We start from the raw sequence: 18,321 nt of genomic DNA on the forward strand, positions 1-18,321 counted from the left end.
AAAGTGCCACACAGAAAAATCAAATAGCAGTGTAAGAGGTTGGAGACTACTTTTAAAGGGTTGAAGAGCAACTGAGGTTAATGTCCATATTTCAGTCCTAAGTGTACAGCTCAATAAATTTCCATAACGGCACACACCCAGGAGCCAAGCACCCAGATCAAGATGCAGAACCTTGGGGCTTCCCAGGCAGTCCAGCGGTGCCCCCAGTGCAGGGGCCCGGTTTTGATCCCTGGCCGGGGGGTGGCGCTGGTGGTAAAGAACCCGCCTGCCAATGCAGGAGACTTAAGAGAGGCAGGTTCGATCCCTGGGTTGGGAAGATCCCCTGGAGGAGGGCATGGCAACCCACTCCAGTATTCTTGCCTGGAGAATCCCATGGACAAAGGAGCCTGGCGGGCTACAGTCCATAGGGTCACAAAGAGTTGGATACGGCTGAAGAGACATAGCATACAAAGCACACACACAGGGAACTAGGTCCCACATACCACAACCAAGTGTTCACATGCCACAACTAAGACTTGGTGCAACCAAATAATAAGTAAATTAATTTTTTTTTAAAGAAGCAAAACCTTATTAGCAGCCCAGGACAGGCCTCTTTGTGATGCCTTTCTCATAGCCCTTGCACCTGTGGTACTGAACTGGCCCATCTTCACTCTTCTCATGAGTGCCCATTCCTGAGATCCTCTCAGGATTACTCCCTGCTCTACAGACCTGTGTCTGCTAACAGGGCCCTCATCACCAAGCGCCCCCTTTTCCATTTAGTTACCTGTCTTCCCACAGTGCTGCAGACACAGATGGCATCTAAATCACCCCTGAGTCTGCAGCTTGCCACACCCCCTCTATGACCTTAGTAAATGGTAGTGGTTCAATAAACATTGAATAGATGGCAGGGGTGGGGCCTTTACTGTGCTTTGGCTGTTTCCATTTCAAAGGGCACTGTATTTTGCTTCCTACCTTGCCAGCCGCTCATGCATCCTTCAAGTTTCAAAATGGGCATGATTCCTCCTCTGTTCCCACAGCGCCAGGAAACTTCATTATCCCTTGGTTCTCTATGAGCACTTCCAGGCTGATGTCAGTTCTGTATCTCAATGCCTAGAAGAGTAATCAACACAGAATAAGAGTTTAATAAGTGTTTGGTGGACCGAAGGGAGCATCCTCCTCTTATGGAGGGTGGAGATAAAGTGAAATGACGGCAGACAAAGTGCCTTCCCTAGCAAGAGCTGCTGGGAAGCAGGCAGGGCTGAGTCAGCTGGGTGACAAGAGGTGGGAACACAGAGGAGCCACTAGGGGCCGCTCTTACCACTGCCAGGAGCTGTCTTTGCGGCAAGAGTTGAACCCAGAGTAGTACACAGTCCCAGACAGGTGTCAGGTATGGAGCAATAAAAGTTGACACGCAGCACCTGCTTTTCTGGAGCTTACACACTGGAGTGCAGGTGGAAGGAATGCAAATACTGTACCTAAACAATTTGGTCCCCAAACTGCTGAGACATTCCCAACTGTTTTCTGCTCTGTCCCCAGCCAAATGACTCCTTTTCTCAGAACTTTCACACCTCTCTTTCTTTGTATAGGCAGTTGCCTCCACCTTGAATGTCTCTTTGCCTCTAGAAAGCTTCTACTTCATGATCCAGCTGAAAAAGCCACCCTCTCATAGCTTCTCTGCATACACACGACTGGGTGTTAGTGTGAGTGGGACAAGGCTCCTCCAGGCCCGGAAGGAGGCCGGGTCTCATTTATCTCAGTATCCACCATGCCAGAATGCCCTTTCAGATACAGGGTATCCCACAAATGGCCGTTGAATGAAACAGGCTGGTCAAGCCACAGAAATTAAGAAAGAGGTTGGGAAATGGCTTCATAAGTTCAGTTCAGTTCAGTTCAGTTGCTCAGTTGTGTCCGACTCTGCGACTCCATGGACTGCAGCACGCCAGGCCTCCCCGTCCATCACCAACTCCCGGAGTTCACTCAAACTCATGTCCATTGAGTCGGTGATGCCATCCAACCATTGTATCCTCTGTCGTCCCCCTCACCTTCAATCTTTCCCAGATCAGGGTCTTTTCAAATGAGTCAGTTCTTCGCCTCAGGTGGCCAAAGTATTGGAGTTTCAGCTTCAGGATCAGTCCTTCCAATGAATATTCAGGACTGACTTCTTTTAGGATGGACTGGTTGGATCTCCTTGCAGTACAAGTCTTCTGCAACACCGCAGCTCAAAAGCATGAACTTTTCGATGCTCAGCTTTCTTTATAGTCCAACTCTCACATCCATACATGACTACTGGAAAAACAATAGCTTTGACTAGACAGACCTTTGTTGGCAAAGTATTGTCTCTGCTTTTTAATATGATGTCTAGCTTGGTCATAACTTTTCTTCCAAGGAGCAAGCATCTTTTAATTTCATGGCTGCAGTCACCATCTGCAGTGATTTTGGAGCCCCCAAAAAATAAAGTCCCTGTGACTGTTTCCACTGTTTCCCCATCTATTTCCCATGAAGTGATGGGACCAGATGCCATGATCTTTGTTTTCTGAATGTTGAGTTTTAAGCCAGCTTTTTCACTCTCCTCTTTCACTTTCATCAAGAGGCTCTTTAGTTCTTCTTCACTTTCTGCCATAAGGATGGTGTCATCTGCATATCTGAGGTTATTGATATTTCTCCCAGCAATCTTGATTCCAGTTTGTGCTTCATCCAGTCCAGCATTTCTCATGATGTACTCTGCATATAAGTTAAATAAGCAAGGTGACAATATGCAGCCTTGACGTACTCCTTTTCCTATTTGGAACCAGTCTGTTGTTCCATATCCAGTTCTAACTGTTGCTTCTTGACCTGCATACCGATTTCTCAGGAGGCAGGTCAGGTGGTCTGTTATTCCCGTCTCTTTCAGAATTTTCCACAGTTTATTGTGATCCATACAGTCAAAGGCTTTGGTGTAGTCAATAAAGCAGAAATAGATGTTTCTCTGGAACTCTCTTGCTTTTTCGATGATCCAATGGATGTTGGCAATTTGATCTCTGGTTCCTGTGCCTTTTCTAAATCCAGCTTGAACATCTGGAAGTTCATGGTTCACGTACTGTTGAAGTTCAGCTTGGGGAATTTTGAGCATTACTTTGCTAGCCTGTGAGATGAGTGCATTTGTGTAGTTGTTTGAATATTCTTTGGCATTGCCTTTCTTTGGGATTGGAATGAAAACTGACCTTTTCCAGTCCTGTGGCCACTGCTCAGTTTTCCAAATTTGCCAGCATATTGAGTGCAGCACTTTCACAGCATCATCTTTTAGGACTTGAAATAACTCAACTGGAATTCTGTCACCTCCACTACCTTTGTTCGTGGTGATGCTTCCCTAAGGCCCACTTGACTTCACATTCCAGGATGTCTGGCTCTAGGTGAGTGATCACACCATCATGATTATCTGGGTCATGAAGATCTTTTTTTGTATAGTTCTTCTGTGTATTCTTGCCACTTCTTCTTAATATCTTCTGCTTCTGTTAGGTCCCTACCATTTCTGTCCTTTATTGTGCCCATCTTGCATGAAATGTTCCCTTAGTATCTCTGATTTTCTTGAAGAGATCTCTAGTCTTTCCCATTCTATTGCTTTTCTCTATTTCTTTGCACTGATTACTGAGGAAGGCTTTCTTATCTCTCCTTGCTATTCTTTGGAACTCTGCATTCAAATGGATATATCTTTCCTTTTCTCCTTTGCCTTTTGCGTCTCTTCTTTTCTTAGCTATTTGTAAGGTCTTCTCAGACAACCATTTTGCCTTTTTGTGTTTTCTTTGGTGCGGTCTTGATCACTGCCTCCTGTACAATGTCACAAACCTCCATCCATAGCTCCTCAGGCATTCTGTCTATCAGATCTATTCCCTTGAATCAACTTGTCATTTCCACTGCATAATCATAAAGGATTTGATTTAGGTCATACCTGAATGTTCTAGTGGTTTTCCCTACTTTCTTCAATTTAAGTCTGAATTTAGCAATAAGGAGTTCATGATCTGAGCTACAATCAGCTCCTGGTCTTGTTTTTGCTGACTGTACAGAACTTCTCCATGTTTGGCTGCAAAGAATGTAATCAATCTGATTTTGGTATTGACCATTTGGTGATGTCCATGTGTAAAGTCTTTTCTTGTGTTGTTGGAAAAGGATGTTGGCTATGACCAGTGCATCTCTTGGCAAAACTCTGTTAGCCTTTGACTTGATTCGTTTTGTACTACAAGGCCAAATTTGCCTGTTACTCCAATATCTCTTGACTTCCTATTTTTGCATTCTAGTCCCCTATAATGAAAACGACTTCTTTTTTGGGTGTTAGTTCTAGAAGATCTTATAGGTCTTCATAGAACCGTTCAACTTCAGGTTCTTCAGTAGTACTGGTTGGGGCATAGGCTTGGATTACTGTGATATTGAATGGTTTGCCTTGGAAATGAACAGAGATCATTCTGTCATTTTTGAGATTGCATCCAAGTACTGCATTTCAGACTCTTTTGTTGACTATGAGGGCTAGCTCATTTCTTCTAAGGGATTTTTGCCCACAGTAGTAGATATAATGGTCATCTGAGTTAAATTCGCCCATTCCAGTCCATTTTTAGGTCACTGATTCCTAAAATGTTGATGTTCATTCTTGCCATCTCTTGTTTGACCACTTCCAATTTGCCTTGATTCATGGACCTAACATTCCAGGTTCCTATGCAATATTGCTCTGTACAGCATCAGACTTTACTTCTATCACCAGTCACATCCACAACTGGGTGTTGTTGTTGCTGTGGCTCCATCTCTTCATTCTTTCTGGAGTTAGTTCTTCACTGATCTCCAGTAGCATATTGGCCACCTGCAAACCTGGCGAGTTCATCTTTCAATGTCCTATCTTTTTGCCTTTTCATACTGTTCTTGGGGTTTTCAAGGCAAGAATACTGAAGTGGTTTGCCATTTCCTTCTCCAGTGGACCACCTTTTGTCAGAACTCTCCACCATGACCTGTCCATCTTGGGTGCCCCTACACAGCATGGCTCATAGTTTCATTGAGTTAGACAAGGCTGTGGTCCATGTGATTAGATTGGTTAGTTTTCTGTGATTGTGGTTTTCAGTCTGTCTGCCCTCTAATGGAGAAGGATAAGAGACTATGGAAGCTTCCTGATGGGATAGACAGACTGAGGGGGAAACTGGGTCTTGTTTTGATGGGTGGGGCCATGCTCAGTAAATCTTTAATCCAATTTTCTATTGATGGGCTGGGCTGTGTTCCCTCCCTGTTGTCTGACCTGAGGCCAAACTATGGTGGAGGTAAATAAGATAATGATGACCTCCTTCAAAAGTGCAGGTACTGCTGCACTCAGTGCCCCCAACCCTGCAGCAGGCCACCACTGACCCATGCCTCCACCAGAGACTCCTGGACCTTAACAAGCAAGTCTGGGTCAGTCTCTGGTGGGGTCACTGCTCCTTTCTCCTGGGTCCTGGTGCACACAAGGCTTTGTTTGTGCCCTCCAAGAGTCTGTTTCCCCAGTCTTGTGCAAGTTCTGGTGGCTCTCTGCTGGGGTTAATGGCGACCTCCTCCAAGAGGGCTTTTGCCATACCCAGGTCTACTGCACCCAGAGCTCCTGTCCCTGCAGCAGGCCACTGCTGACCTGTGTCTCCACAGGAGACACTCAAACACAGTTCTGGCTCAGTCTCTGTGGGGTCTCTGGGTCCTGGTGTGCACAAGGTTTGTTTGAGCCCTCCAAGCATCTCTGGCGGGTATGGGGTTTGATTCAAAATGTGATTTCTCCCCTCCTACCATCTTGCTGGGGCTTCTCCTTTGCCCTTGGACATGGGGTATCTTTTTTGGTGGGATCCAACAGTCTCCAGTCAACGGTTGTTCAGCAGTGTGTTGTAATTTTGGCATTCTCACAGGAGAAGATGAGTGCATGTTCTTCTAGTCTGCCATCTTGGAGACAGCTTCATGAAGGAGGTATAAAACGAGATGAACGGGTGGCTGTGTGTGCTGCAGGCATAACAAAATCAAAGTGAGCAAAAGCTGGGCAGTGGAGATCACGGTTCTTGTTTTGACAGGGGTCCAGCCAGCTGCTCAGTTTGGCTCAAGCACTAAGAGGAAAAGCTGGGAGGCTGGTAGGTAGAGATTACATTGGTGCGCACTTGGGGATTTGAGCAGAGGGACAAGGGAAGGGAAATACAAACTGAACTTTAAGAAGTGGACATATAAGCAGGCTATATCATTAGAGGTGGAAACCCAGAGAGAGGGAAGGGAGGAGGAAGCCACACTAGGTAAGTTAGGCAGAGTGACCTTTGTGAAGTACATGGTAGACAGGCAGTAAAGCCTAGTTGGAAAGGTTGCATGCTGGCAATCAGTTGTGCTGTGACCCAAACAGTGGTTTAATTTCTTTAATTAGTTATTACATTTAAAGAATCGGGAAACTTTATTTAAAACACACACACATACCTAGCTTTGAGGTCCACATTCCTACAGTGATTTAGGCACTAGGTCCTCTTGATCCCCTCAGGCACTAACTGCCCCCATCCCCCATCCACCCTACATCTCCCTAGGTTAGGTGCTTGCCTGGGCCCTCCAGGCATTCAGCTTTGGGCGTCTTATCCCTAATAACCCATCCTCCTTCCCTCATATGGGCGTGTTTTCTCTAGAACTTACTGGTCCTAGCAGCTCACATGAGGTGAGGTGAAAGTCACTCAGTCATATCTTTGCGACCCCATGAACTTATACAGTCCATGGAAATCTCTAGGCCAGAATACTAGAGTGGGTAGCCTTTCCCTTCTTCAGGGGATCTTCCCAACCCAGGGATCGAACCTAGGTCTCCAGCATTGTAGGCAGATTCTTTACCAGCTGAGCCACAAGGGAAGCCCAAGAATATTGGAGTGGGTAGCCTATCCCTTCTCCAGGGGATCTTCCCAACCCAGGAATCAAACTGGGATCTCCTGCATTGCAGGCGGATTCTTTAAAAGTTGAGCTATCAGAGAAGCCTAATAAACACTGACAAAAACTGTATTGCTTCTGGGGACTTCCCTGGTGGCCCAGTGGTTAGGAATCCATCTGCCAATGCAGGGGGCCCAGGTTAGATCCCTGGTCTGGGAAGATTCCACATGCCACGGGGTGACTAAGCACGTGCGCCACAGCTACTGAGCCCACTCTCTAGAACTGGTGCACGGCAATAAGAGAAGCCACTGCAGTGAAAGAGCCCACACACTGCAAGAGCGGCCCCCACTCGGGGCAACTAGCGCGCTGTTCTTGCACAACAGTGAAGACCCAGCACAGCCAATAAGCAAATAAATAGATTTTAAAAAAGAAAACAAAACAGGATTGTTTCTTTGGAACCCATCCCTGCCCCTTTAAACAAACAGCTCTGAATGAGGAGTGGTTTGTCCTATTGCACAAGACCACTCCCTTCCCCACCTTCCCAGGCTTCAGGTAGACTGAGCCCGGGAAGGCACTTCTCAGCCCACCCCCACCCCCCACCCCCAAGGTCAAGAGTGACACCTGGAAACCGCAAACCCAGAAGCTGGCTTCAGCCCCGGGGGTGGCCGAAACTCCCCCACAGTACTCTCCTCCCTTACCTGCAGTAGCTCCTGGGGTTCCTTCAGCTGAGCCCAGAACCAGGAAGACCAAGAAAATACACTGGGAAAGAAACTAAGAAGAGCTTAAACATACACACACACACACACAAAACTCTTTTACATAAAACTGAAAAAGATTTTTACCCAAACGCCTACAGTGTTTTCTTTTTGATAAAATTATAGGTGGTTTTCACATTCTTCTTTTTGTTGACTTGCATTTTTGAAAATTTTCTACAATGAATATCTATTGCTTTTCTACAATGAATATCCAATGGTTTCTGAAGAGATACTGAGGTCTGTTTCAGAAAAAAACAAATCATTAGATCAGGAGTCTCTGAGATGGGATAGAGAATGAGGGGCTGGTAAAGGACAGAGAAGCTCTGAGACTTGGTGACTGACTGGCTCGTGCAGACAGAGAAGCTGAGTCAGCGGGGCCTTCAGGTTTTCTGTGCCAGGAATCTGGCAGTGCCACCAATAGAAACAGGGCCCAGGGGAGAAAGGCAGCTTCAGGAGAACCAGGCAGAAGGTGAGGGCTGTCAGGGACCAGACGGAGACTGGTTTTGTTGATCTTATTGTGGGTCTTTGTGGCTCTTATTGTTGGTCTTAGTTTTTGTTTGCTTTTATCTAGCCTTACTGGGGAAAGATTTAAAGGCAACTTAAAAGGGTCTATAAACTATGAGATGAGTACAAAGGAACAAGATTTAAAAAGAAACCTAAGAAGGAACATAAGATAGGGCTAGGAATAAGGCAAAAACATACAAGTCTTGTAGTCTTTGGGCCACGTACTTAGCTCTGTGTCCCAGCTGTGGGTGCTTCCTGGTGAGGCCCCCAACACCCTGGAGGTGAGTGTGTGGGCCTGGTGGAGAGAATAACCCATGTAAGGGTGAAAGCGAGGAAGGAGGAGACTACTTGTGGAGAGAGAGTAAACCTAGAGGGGAGAGCGGGAAGTGAGGAAAAAGCAGCTGAGGAGGAGCAGTCGGAGCGGCAGCAGGAAGAAAGAGGCTCGAAGGTAAGGGGTTTCAAAGTCTGCCAGGGTCAGGAAAGGAGGATGCTGGGAACGAGTTGCCAGCTGATCTTCATGAATGGTTGAGGAGCCAGGTGGACTCCTAGCAGGTGGCAGAGAGCAGAGTCGGAAAGAAATAGTGGGGAAGGGGAGGAGAGGCCCAGGCTGGGTTTCAGGCATGGACGGAGAGGCTGAGAGGACTGGGGAGGACTGAACACTGATGGAGTACAAAAGATTACATTGTTGACTCACCAACCCACTTGGAGTTGTCTTGCCAGTGGATTTTCTCTGATCCACTTACCCTCTCCTGCTCGATCCTCTTTGTAACCAGTTTATGACCTTAGGTTAACCAGGACTAGTCTGTGGCCCCCAGAAAATCCATAGTGCTCTATGAAAAGTGAAGGACCTGGACTAGGTGGCAAGTCCTTTCTAATTCCTAAACTATGGTTACAGGTTACAGATTAGGGCCGCCTGAATACATGACTGGTGGAGGCTGTCAGAGCCAAGTTGTTGAGGCCCAGAGATGGGCAGTGACTTGCCCATGGTCACATAGCCAGTGTCTGGGGACAGAATAGGCCAGGAAGTCTGAGCCCCAAACTTTTTGCTCTGAGGTCTCATCTTCTCCAGATGCCCAGGCTCCTGGGTTAAGTGTCTGTCATTTCTCTGGAAGTGGGACAAAGGAGCCAGGCCAAGGAGCAGTCAGGGCTGTTCCCAAGCCTCAGGAGGCTGGGATCCCAAGGCCCACACACCCCTGTAAACACAGGCCAGAACCGCTGCTTCACATACTGGACAGCTTCCTCCAAATCAGTTCCCCACTCTTCTCGTGCTTCTCCCTGAATGTCCCCTGGGAGCCAGGGAGGGGCAGAGAGTACTAATCCCACTTCACAACTGGGAGAAACTCAGACAAGGAAGAAGGCAGTAATTTGGCCAAAGTCACCCAGTGAGTTGGGGATAGAACTGAGACTGGAGAACCCATGGGAGATGGGGTGGTCAGCGGGACGCATGGCCTGTTGGGCAGGGGTGGAACAGTGCCATAGGCAGAAAAACACACATGTCCTGGGGAATAGAGGGTCCCTGTCTCACCAGGGGGATGATCTCGCCATCTCCAGCAGGTATGGGGTGCTGGGGAGGGAGAGAAAATGGGCAGAAGCAGTGCAACACGACCCCAGCGAGTACAGATCTGAGGGGGAAACACACAGTGGGTCAAGCATCCCTGGTTGGGGGCTGGGCTCCTCGCTTTTCTGCCAGTTTCAAGGGGCCCCAGGGAATCACTGTGCCCCACCTGGCCCAAAGGCCCCCCTGCTGCCCCTCACTGCCCAGGGGCCAGAGAGTACAGACTGGTACAGGCAAGGGTCAAGGAAGCCAAGAAGCTGCCCAGGCAAGGAGACCAGTGACTGGCTCTGCCTTCCAGAAGGGTATGAGCAGGGTGACCATACGCCCAGGTTATTAATAGAGTTCCCATTCAATCTCAGAAATATCCTGAGTCTGATGATGAATTCCATGGTCATCCCAGTTAGGGGACAAATCTGTTCAGTGGAGGAAGCATCAAGAACATCAAGAACAAGTGGGAGGGCAGGCCCGCTTCAGTGCCAACATCCCTTCTCACATTCCACTCCAACCCTGTCTCCCTCTGTCCCACTCTGAGCCTAGGACAACCTAATCTGTCTGTCCCATCAACCATGCCTCCCAGCCCTGCCCTTTGAGAGGTCTATTTCTAGGGGGCAGAGCCTCCAGGCAGCACATTAGAAAGAAGCCTGGATACAGGGTCAGGGCCCAGGTCCAAGCGCCATCTTGGCCTTGGCTTCAGTCTCATCTGAAAATCGGAGCTAATAAGAGCCCTCTGGCCCATCTGGAAGTTCAGTTGTAAGAATGGAAGGCAATACTGGAGCAGACCAGGCTGCCTAAGCATCGCCACAGCCAGGGACAGAAAACAGTGGTTTCCTGGGACAGTCAGCACTGCCTAGGCCTGGGAAGTCACTCCCTACTGTTGCCACAGCGTGACTAATGTGGCCTCTCGGCTGGCTGAGTTCCGTTCGCCAGAGGATTTGGCCCAGGCCCAGGGAGGGCGCTGACAGCGCAGCCCTGCTGGGAGCGGGGTTTCCTGGCAGCCGGGCACAGTGGGCAGGTCTGACCTGTGAGAGCCTGGTTACCGCCTGGGGCTTGGGCTGGTTGCAAAAGGGGCCGGTACTCCTGACGCAGTCTGCTCTCGGTCTCACTCACTCTCCCAAGCTGGTTCCCAGGAGAATGAGGAGATCGGAGGGTGTGTCACCTCTGCCCTGGGCACCACTCTGCCACCTGGGGGAAGACGAGTAAGGCCCAGCTCCCTCAAGTGTGCACTCACACACCAGCCCAGCACACACACCCAGCACAAAGATGCTCGTGGAGAACCCCCCCCACACACACACACACACAGACCCACTCAGAATTGAGCCTGGGCACACACAGACACATAGACATACTGTCCCGAAGAAACAAGGCCCAAACCTAGATGTATACACACAGGCACAGAGACCAACACACATCCAACACACCCATGCATACGTGCTAAGTCTTTGCGACCCCATGGACTGTAGCTTACCAGGTTCTTCTGTCCATGGGGATTCTCCAGGCAAGAATACTGGAGTGGGTTGCCATGCCCTCCTCCATGGGATCCTTCCAAACCAGGAACTGAACTCAGGTGTCCAAGTCAGCGGGATTCTTTACTACTGAGCCAACTGGGAAGCCCAACACACAGCCAGTTACACACATAGAATTGTGTATAATACACACTCCTAAGGGCAGGTATTATGTGGATACACAAACATACACATGCAGAGCTACACACATGTCACATGAAGACAGACATCCACGTTTACACATGTAGATACACAGACTTGCACATGCATGGAAGGGTTCAGAAGTCTACACAAAGGTAATAGCCACTTGAAATACACAAGAGCAAAAATAGGGACGCAGAGGGATGTCCATGAACACCAATATGTCATATATACATACCTTGTCATCATGTAGTATTTATTGAACACCCACAATCTGCTAGTCACGCTTCAACAGAAAGAGCCTCTGACAAGTCAACAGGCAAAGCTCCCTCATAGGCCCCGTTCACGATCATATGGTGGCCCAGTCTCCAAGCCAAAATTGAAGGATGTTTTTTCTGTAGATGGTCACCAATCCATGGTGGAAAAAATAATCAACTGTGGATTTAATCTCATTTATAAAAGGAAAAAAATATTTAAAGGAAAACAACCTTAATGCACCCAAATGGGGATCTAGTTGAAGATATTATGATCAGAGTGAAATAGTAAACAAACATACATAAGTGGTTACAGATTCTAATCAGAGTTTGTAATAACATGAAAAAGCTGTTAAAATTTTAAACAGAAAATACAAAATTATATCGAGCATAATCACAAGAAATAGTTCAAAAATATACAGAGAAAACCAAAAGAAAGTAACATCAAATTGTTACTATGGATTATCTTTGGGAATTAAGACTATTGGTACATTTCAATCTTCTAGTGCTTTGGATTTTCCAGTTTTTCTGTAAGTGAAGCATTTATTGTGAAAAAAGAAAATAGATATTTAAAAACATCAACTAACGGTTGGTTCCGCAGATATTAAAAATAATTTTACATCAATAAGCACTAATTTAAGACTGTATATGTAAGAAACATACATTCCTTTCCAGTTAATATATTCAATGTTCCTTTAGATTCAAGAGCAGAGAAAAGAGGGGAAAAGAGGTAAATGAGAGAGATAAAGAGATAAAAACAGTCCCAGAAAAGTAGAGAGAGATCACATGGTAGAGACACAGCAAGTGAGATGGTGGGTTTGGAACAAGAGGTAAATCCCCTTTTGCTCTGTACAGGCATGGGCCCCAGTGCCTCAGAAGGCCTTTCCAGAAAGCCATCGCTCTTTAAAAAAAAATATTTATCTCTACTGTATCCAGGTCTTAGTTGCATCATGCGAGATCTTCATGGTAGCATGCAGGATCATTTAGCTGATGCATGCGAGATCTTTAGTAGCAGGATTCGAACTCTAAGCTGTAGCATGTGAGATCTAGTCCCCTCACCAGGGATCAAACCCAGGCCCCCTGCAGTGGCATCAAGGAGCCTTAACCACTGGACTACCAGGGAAATCCCAAGCCATTCCATTACTCTTTAGGCCTGTGGTAAGGCCCCTGGGCAAAGACCTGGAGATGAACTTTATCCTTGGGATCTCCTGCAGGGCTCACTGCTTGGCTTTTTATCTCAAGCACTTCACGAAACTGAAAGTCGCTCAGTTGTGTCCAATTCTTTGCAACCCCATGGACTATACAGCCCCTGGAATTCTCCAGGCCAAAATACTGGAGTGGGTAGCCTTTCCCTTCTCTAGGGGATCTTTCCAACCCAAGGATCAAATCCAAGTCTCTCACATTGCAGGCAGATTCTTCATCATCAGAGCCACAAGGGAAGCCCCAAGCACTAACTGGCCAGCAGCAAATGTTGCCTGGGCCCATGATCCTGTGGGAACACAGGGGCATGAATGGGACTTGTTCCTTCTCCATTTAGCTGGTGATGGTGGGGGGGGGGGGGCGGTGGTGTAGCCTAAGCAAAGGACTAAATTTAAGACAGCAGTGCAGACATTAATGATCCAGGTCCTGGAGAGTATTGACTGGAAGTATTGACTTGAGTAGTGACTAGAAGATGGTTAAAGGAGAAATTGGGCATTTGGTTGGGAAAGGAGGTGGGGGGCACTCTCTAGAGGATTTGGCAAAAGCAAAGACTTGGAGTCAGAAGTAAAAAATGGGGATCACGGAGTGGGGATCACTGGCACAATCTGGACTTGTCCAGGTTGGTGTCAGGTTTGTGGTCTTGAGTGCTGAAGTGAGAAGCTGGGAGTTCATTGCAGGCACTGAGATCTAGGAAGAGTCTTGAGTCAGGGAAGCGCCAGGAGAAAAGCAGCAGCACTAGGGGTCCGGGGTGGGAAGCGGCAGCGGCAGAGATGCAGGTGCGAGGAGGACAAGGCCCAGTGACCCAGCAGGAGAGAAGACAAAGTGACACGGGTATACTAGTACCATCAGAGAATTAGGGAAGAAGCTGGAGGTGGGAGAGACCCCGAAGAGCACTTGATTAGGCTTCCTCCCCCAACCCACAGCGCCTTAAGTCACCTTGGAGCGGTTTGAAAATCTCTAATCCGGAGACTTGAATGTTTCATTTTGCGAATGAGGAAACTGAGGCACAAGGAAGGAAAAAAAAAAAATTGCCTAAGGTCATGGTTGATGCCAGGCCCTGAACTTGAACTGGGGTCTCTGCCCCCAGGAAAGGGAGTGTGTCAGGCAGGGTTGAGGTAACAGCTGGCCATGGAGCAGGGGTGTGAGACTCCATCCACCTGAGGGGGCAAGGGGCAAAGGGAGACAGCTGGCTGGAGCTCTGGGGGAAGAGCCCAGGTGGGGCAGAAGGTGGACAGTCTTGGCCAAAACTAAACTTGGGGATTATCTGAGGTTTCACTTGGCTAGGATTTTTGTCCCACAGCCACGTTCTTTCTCACACACACACAACTTCCTGCAGAGGGAGCTGGGCTGGGACAGAGGGCTCACCTGGCCCATTAGTTGCCTAGCAAGCGTCCCAGGTGTGCCTTAGAAATACCTCTCCACATGAACAACACTTACCATATACCAACTCTAGAGTTTGCAAAGTGCTCTTATGGCCACTTATAATAGTATATTACTTGGGATATTACCTTTTTTCTCTGAGCCTCCCTTTCCTTACAGGTAAAGTGGTGCCCCTCCCACTCCAAATTCACCTGTTAAACATCCTTCCAGCTCTAAGTCCAGGGAATGTTCTCTGAATCCCTGCTCCTCTCCAAGTCCTCAATCAATGGACCTTCACTCTCAAAGGATTTCTGGGACCAAACTTCTATTTAAATTGTTGACCAGAGTTCCCTTGTGGCCCACTGGTTAGGACACTTCACTCTCACTGCTGAGGGCAGGTTCAATCCCTGGTTGGGGAACTAAGATCCCACAACCTGCACAGAAGAGGCAAAAAAAAAAGAATAAAAAGCAATATAAATTGTTGACACTGGCATCCTGACCTTCACTAGGTCCTTATGTAGCCTTTGAGTGCTAAGTCTAAAGACTGAGTTCAACCAACCCAAGTCCAAGAAGTTTGGCCAGTGGTTGAGGTTTAAGTTGTATGGGGGTCCCTTCGTGTCTGGGGTCTGAACCAGAGAGGCCCTCCCCAATCTGAAACCCTTGGGCACTGTAGACTGTTGGAAGGATCAGAGCAGGAAGGTTAGAGGGCTCAGGATTGCCCCAGAGCCCAGGGCTGAGCACTGTGCTCCAGAAGGGAGGGGGAGAGGGGAGGGGCACCACCCGCCCGGTGAGGTCATGGGAAAGCAGCTCTGGCGCTGACACCTGGGGAAACCCGTTTCCAGGCTGCTTCCCACGCTAGCTCTCCTGGGAACCAGCTAAGCCCCAAACGGGGCGCCCCGAACCCCTCCCCGCAGGCCAGTTCCCATCACTGTTCCATGTAGACCAGCCCTCACCTTTCAATCTAGCCTCAGTCTTTTGGTACCCAAGCTGTCTATCCAAACTGTTGGGTCTTGAGGGACCAACATGCTGACCTCTCCAGAAAAAGACACAGAGACAGCAGCTTCAGAAACTTAAGGCTTTATTTGCAGATTCCACATTGCCCTGTCTTCTAGGCTATGACTTTGGAGAAAGCCCCTTCTTCCTTCAGGCTCCGATTTGCAGCTCCTCCCCCTCCTCTTGCTGGGCCTTGCCTCTCACTTCCTGCCCCACTCCTGTCCAGCCAGTTTGGGCAGTGCTTAGGGAGCCCTGAGACCCAGCTCTTCTCAGGCACCAGCCCCGCCCTCCCTGGCCTTGAGGCTTTGAGGACAGCCCAAGTGTCAGCCTTGCTCTTCAGCTGCCCCACTTCTCTTCTCTCCTTTCTCTTCTTCATTCCAAGAGAAGCCCTCTGATCTGTCTTCTCCCCAGCCTGCCTCTAGTCCTAAGGCTCCAAGGCTGTACTTTCTGCTCCTTCTGAATCTCTCACAGACCTCTGTCTTATTCAATTCATTCTAAACTCTCCAAATCAGGGCTGGATACCTTCCAGCCTTCTGAGATGCCCAGCTGTTCTTCAGGCTCTTCCTCACCCCTGGGCCAAGGAAGGGGTGGGGACCACCAAAAGGGGTCCTAATTCAGCCAGGTGGGCTTGAGGGCCCATAATAAGAAACTGGGAATTGGATCCCAAGCTGCTTGGAGGCAGCTGACGCTGTCAGGATCACCCCATGAAAATCAAAGTACTGGCATTTCTCTGTCAGCCTTGACCACAGAAATCCAAGTCAGAGCCTTCCCTCCTCCAGGCCCTAGGCTCACCCTGGCATCTAAGAGCGGGCAGTTAAAGGCCCGTGGTTCCACAGCATTCAGATGGGAACTGAGTCCCATGGGGGTGGCCTGGCCCTGCCAGCAGAGCCCCTCAAAGGCCCCACACCTCAGGTTCTAGAAGTCTGTGGCCACTGGCCTGCTGATCATTTTGCTGCCACAGCTGTTCAAACAAAACAGAAGAACTTCTTCCAGCGGCAGCGGGAGAGGGTGCGCACGCCTTTGGCGTTCAGCTTCTTCTCCAGCCGGGCTTTGTGCTCAATGGCACTGAGAATGGCCGAGTCAAACACCTCCTTCAAGTTCTTCTGCGTCAAGGCAGAGCACTCCAGGTAGCAGCAGGCTCGGATTTTCTCGGCCAGACCCTGAGCCTGGGGTTGAGGCACCGGGCCTTCCCGGCCCCCCTGGTCCAGCTGAATCAGTACATTGACATCATCCCTCAGGTCGGCCTGGGTACCCACCAGCAGCACGGGCGCCTGGGGATTGTGAGTACGAATCTCTGGCAGCCATTTCTCTGTGATGTTTTGGAAGGAGCTGGGCTGCACCACACTGAAGCAGGCCAGGAAGACATCTGTATCCGGGTAGCAGAGGGAGCGAAGGCGGTCAAAGTCTTCCTAGGATGGAAAGTCCAGGCCATTATTCCCTGCCACAGGATGCAGGTAATCCCTTGTCACCTGGGTTCAGAGACTGAGACTCATAACTAAGGGCTCAGGGCCTTCTCCATTCCTGATGGACCCGGGATCCTCCCAGCCTCCAACCCACCTCACCCCAGATCAGTAGAGGATGCTCCTACTTCTCACCTGTCCCGCTGTGTCCCAGAGCTCAATGCGCACTGGGGCTCCATCAACCAGGACTTGCACTGCAGGGGAGAGACAGGGGAAAGACTGAGTTAGAAAGAGCGTTCTGAGATTAGGTTTGATGTAGATACACTACCGTGTATAAAATAGCAAGTGGGAACCTACAGTTCAGCCCAGAGAGCTCAGCTCTGTGCTCTGTGATGGGTGGTATGGGGGGAGGCGAATGTTCAAGAGGGAGGCATAGGTATACATATAGCTGATTCACTTCGTTGCAGAGCAGAAACTAACACAACACTGTAAAGAAATTATACTCGAATAAAGAAAAGAAAAAGAGGCTTCCCTGGTGGCTCAGTGGTAAGAATCCATCTGCCAATGCAGGAGACACTGGTTCGAGCCCTGGTCCAGGAAGATCCCACCTGCCTCAGAGCAGCTGAGCCCATGACCACAACTATTGAGCCTGTGCTCTAGAGCCCTGGAACCGAATCTAAACATGCGGTAACTACTGAAGCCGGGACGCTCTAGAGCCGGTGCTCCGCAACAAGTGAAGCCGCCGCAGCGAGAAGCAGCGAACTACAACCAACAGTAGTCCCCACTCGCCGCAACTAGAGAAAAACCCGCGCAGCAACGAAGACCCAGCACAGCTAAAGATAAGTGAAAAAAAAAAATTTTTTTTTTAAAGAAAAAGAAAGAGCGTCCTGGATCCCAGCAAGCCTCAGCAGCGCCACCTCGGGGCCTGCTCCCGCCAGCCTCCCCGGGGGCTTCGGTGCACTGGTTCCTCTGCTCCAGACGCAGCCCCCGAGTGCACAACCCCACCCCAGCCACGCGGCCGTTGAACGTACCGGAGAAGGTGTCCAGCGCTGTGGGCCGGTAGCGCGCGGGGTACCCATTGCAGGTGTAGCTGACGATGAGGCTGCTCTTGCCCACCGCGCCGTCGCCCACCAGCACGCACTTTATGCCCAGCTCGGGGGACGCGCTGCCCCGTCCCGGGGGAGGGGTCGGGGATCGGAGAGGGGACGACTCGGCTTCGCTTAGCTCCCGCGGGGGCATGGCCCGCTCCGGGGACAGCCGGGGACCAGGCTCCGCTGTGATCGGTGAAGCACGTTCCGTAGGTTGCCTCTGACTGAATCCGCGGAGACCCAGCTCAACCGCCAGCCGCTACCCGTGGGTATATGTGGACCCCGCCCACCTCATCTGCATACCCCAAGCGGCCTCGGACCCCGCCCACCCTCCGAGCCTCCTCCAAGGACCTCCCTCTACAGCACGCCGCAAGAGGTCAGGCAGTCTCTAATACCAGGAGGTAGAGACGCGGGCCGAAAACGGACGCTCAGGGAATCACACAAGTTCGAGAACAAAGAATTGCCCAGATGAGGCAGATCTCGGTATCCTGGCAGAGACAGATATCCAGGATTTATTGTTAGGAAGAAGAAGCAAATTGCAGAACACACACTGCAACATGTTCAAATTAAACGTTTACTCAAATGAAAACTATAAAAAAAGACATGTTTGAGTATTAAAAAGGCTGGATAATAATTTTATTAATGAATTACTTTTTAAAAATAAAGAGATCATGAAGAGGAAGAAGATAAACTCAAGAGGGAACACGGCCGGCAAGAATATATTGTACCTCTTCCA

General features: G+C 49.2%; 1 protein-coding gene across 2 annotated transcripts; it reads right to left on the minus strand.

The window, feature by feature from the left end:
- Positions 1 to 15,165: 15,165 nt before the first annotated feature.
- On the minus strand, positions 15,166 to 17,832 carry RHOV (ras homolog family member V). Of its 2 annotated transcripts, none has more exons than XM_027971436.2 (3): positions 17,529 to 17,832; positions 16,693 to 16,751; positions 15,166 to 16,506 (listed from the first exon to the last, which is right to left on the minus strand). In XM_027971436.2, the coding sequence occupies exons 1-3, from the start codon at positions 17,734 to 17,736 to the stop codon at positions 16,063 to 16,065; spliced, it is 711 nt and encodes a 236-aa protein (XP_027827237.1). In that variant the 5' UTR covers positions 17,737 to 17,832; the 3' UTR covers positions 15,166 to 16,062.
- Between the last annotated feature and the right edge of the window lie 489 nt (positions 17,833 to 18,321).

Source organism: Ovis aries, chromosome 7, assembly GCF_016772045.2.
Source record: "Ovis aries strain OAR_USU_Benz2616 breed Rambouillet chromosome 7, ARS-UI_Ramb_v3.0, whole genome shotgun sequence".
Lineage (NCBI taxonomy): Eukaryota > Metazoa > Chordata > Mammalia > Artiodactyla > Bovidae > Ovis > Ovis aries.

Excerpts from the sequence above, each read along its gene's own strand:
- RHOV (XM_027971436.2), bottom strand. The coding sequence starts at position 17,736 with ATGCCCCCGCGGGAGCTAAGCGAAGCCGAGTCGTCCCCTCTCCGATCC. Across the intron at positions 16,752-17,528 it reads AGCGCTGGACACCTTCTCCG|TGCAAGTCCTGGTTGATGGA; the intron begins GTACGTTCAACG and ends TCTCCCCTGCAG. Across the intron at positions 16,507-16,692 it reads TCTGGGACACAGCGGGACAG|GAAGACTTTGACCGCCTTCG; the intron begins GTGAGAAGTAGG and ends TTTCCATCCTAG.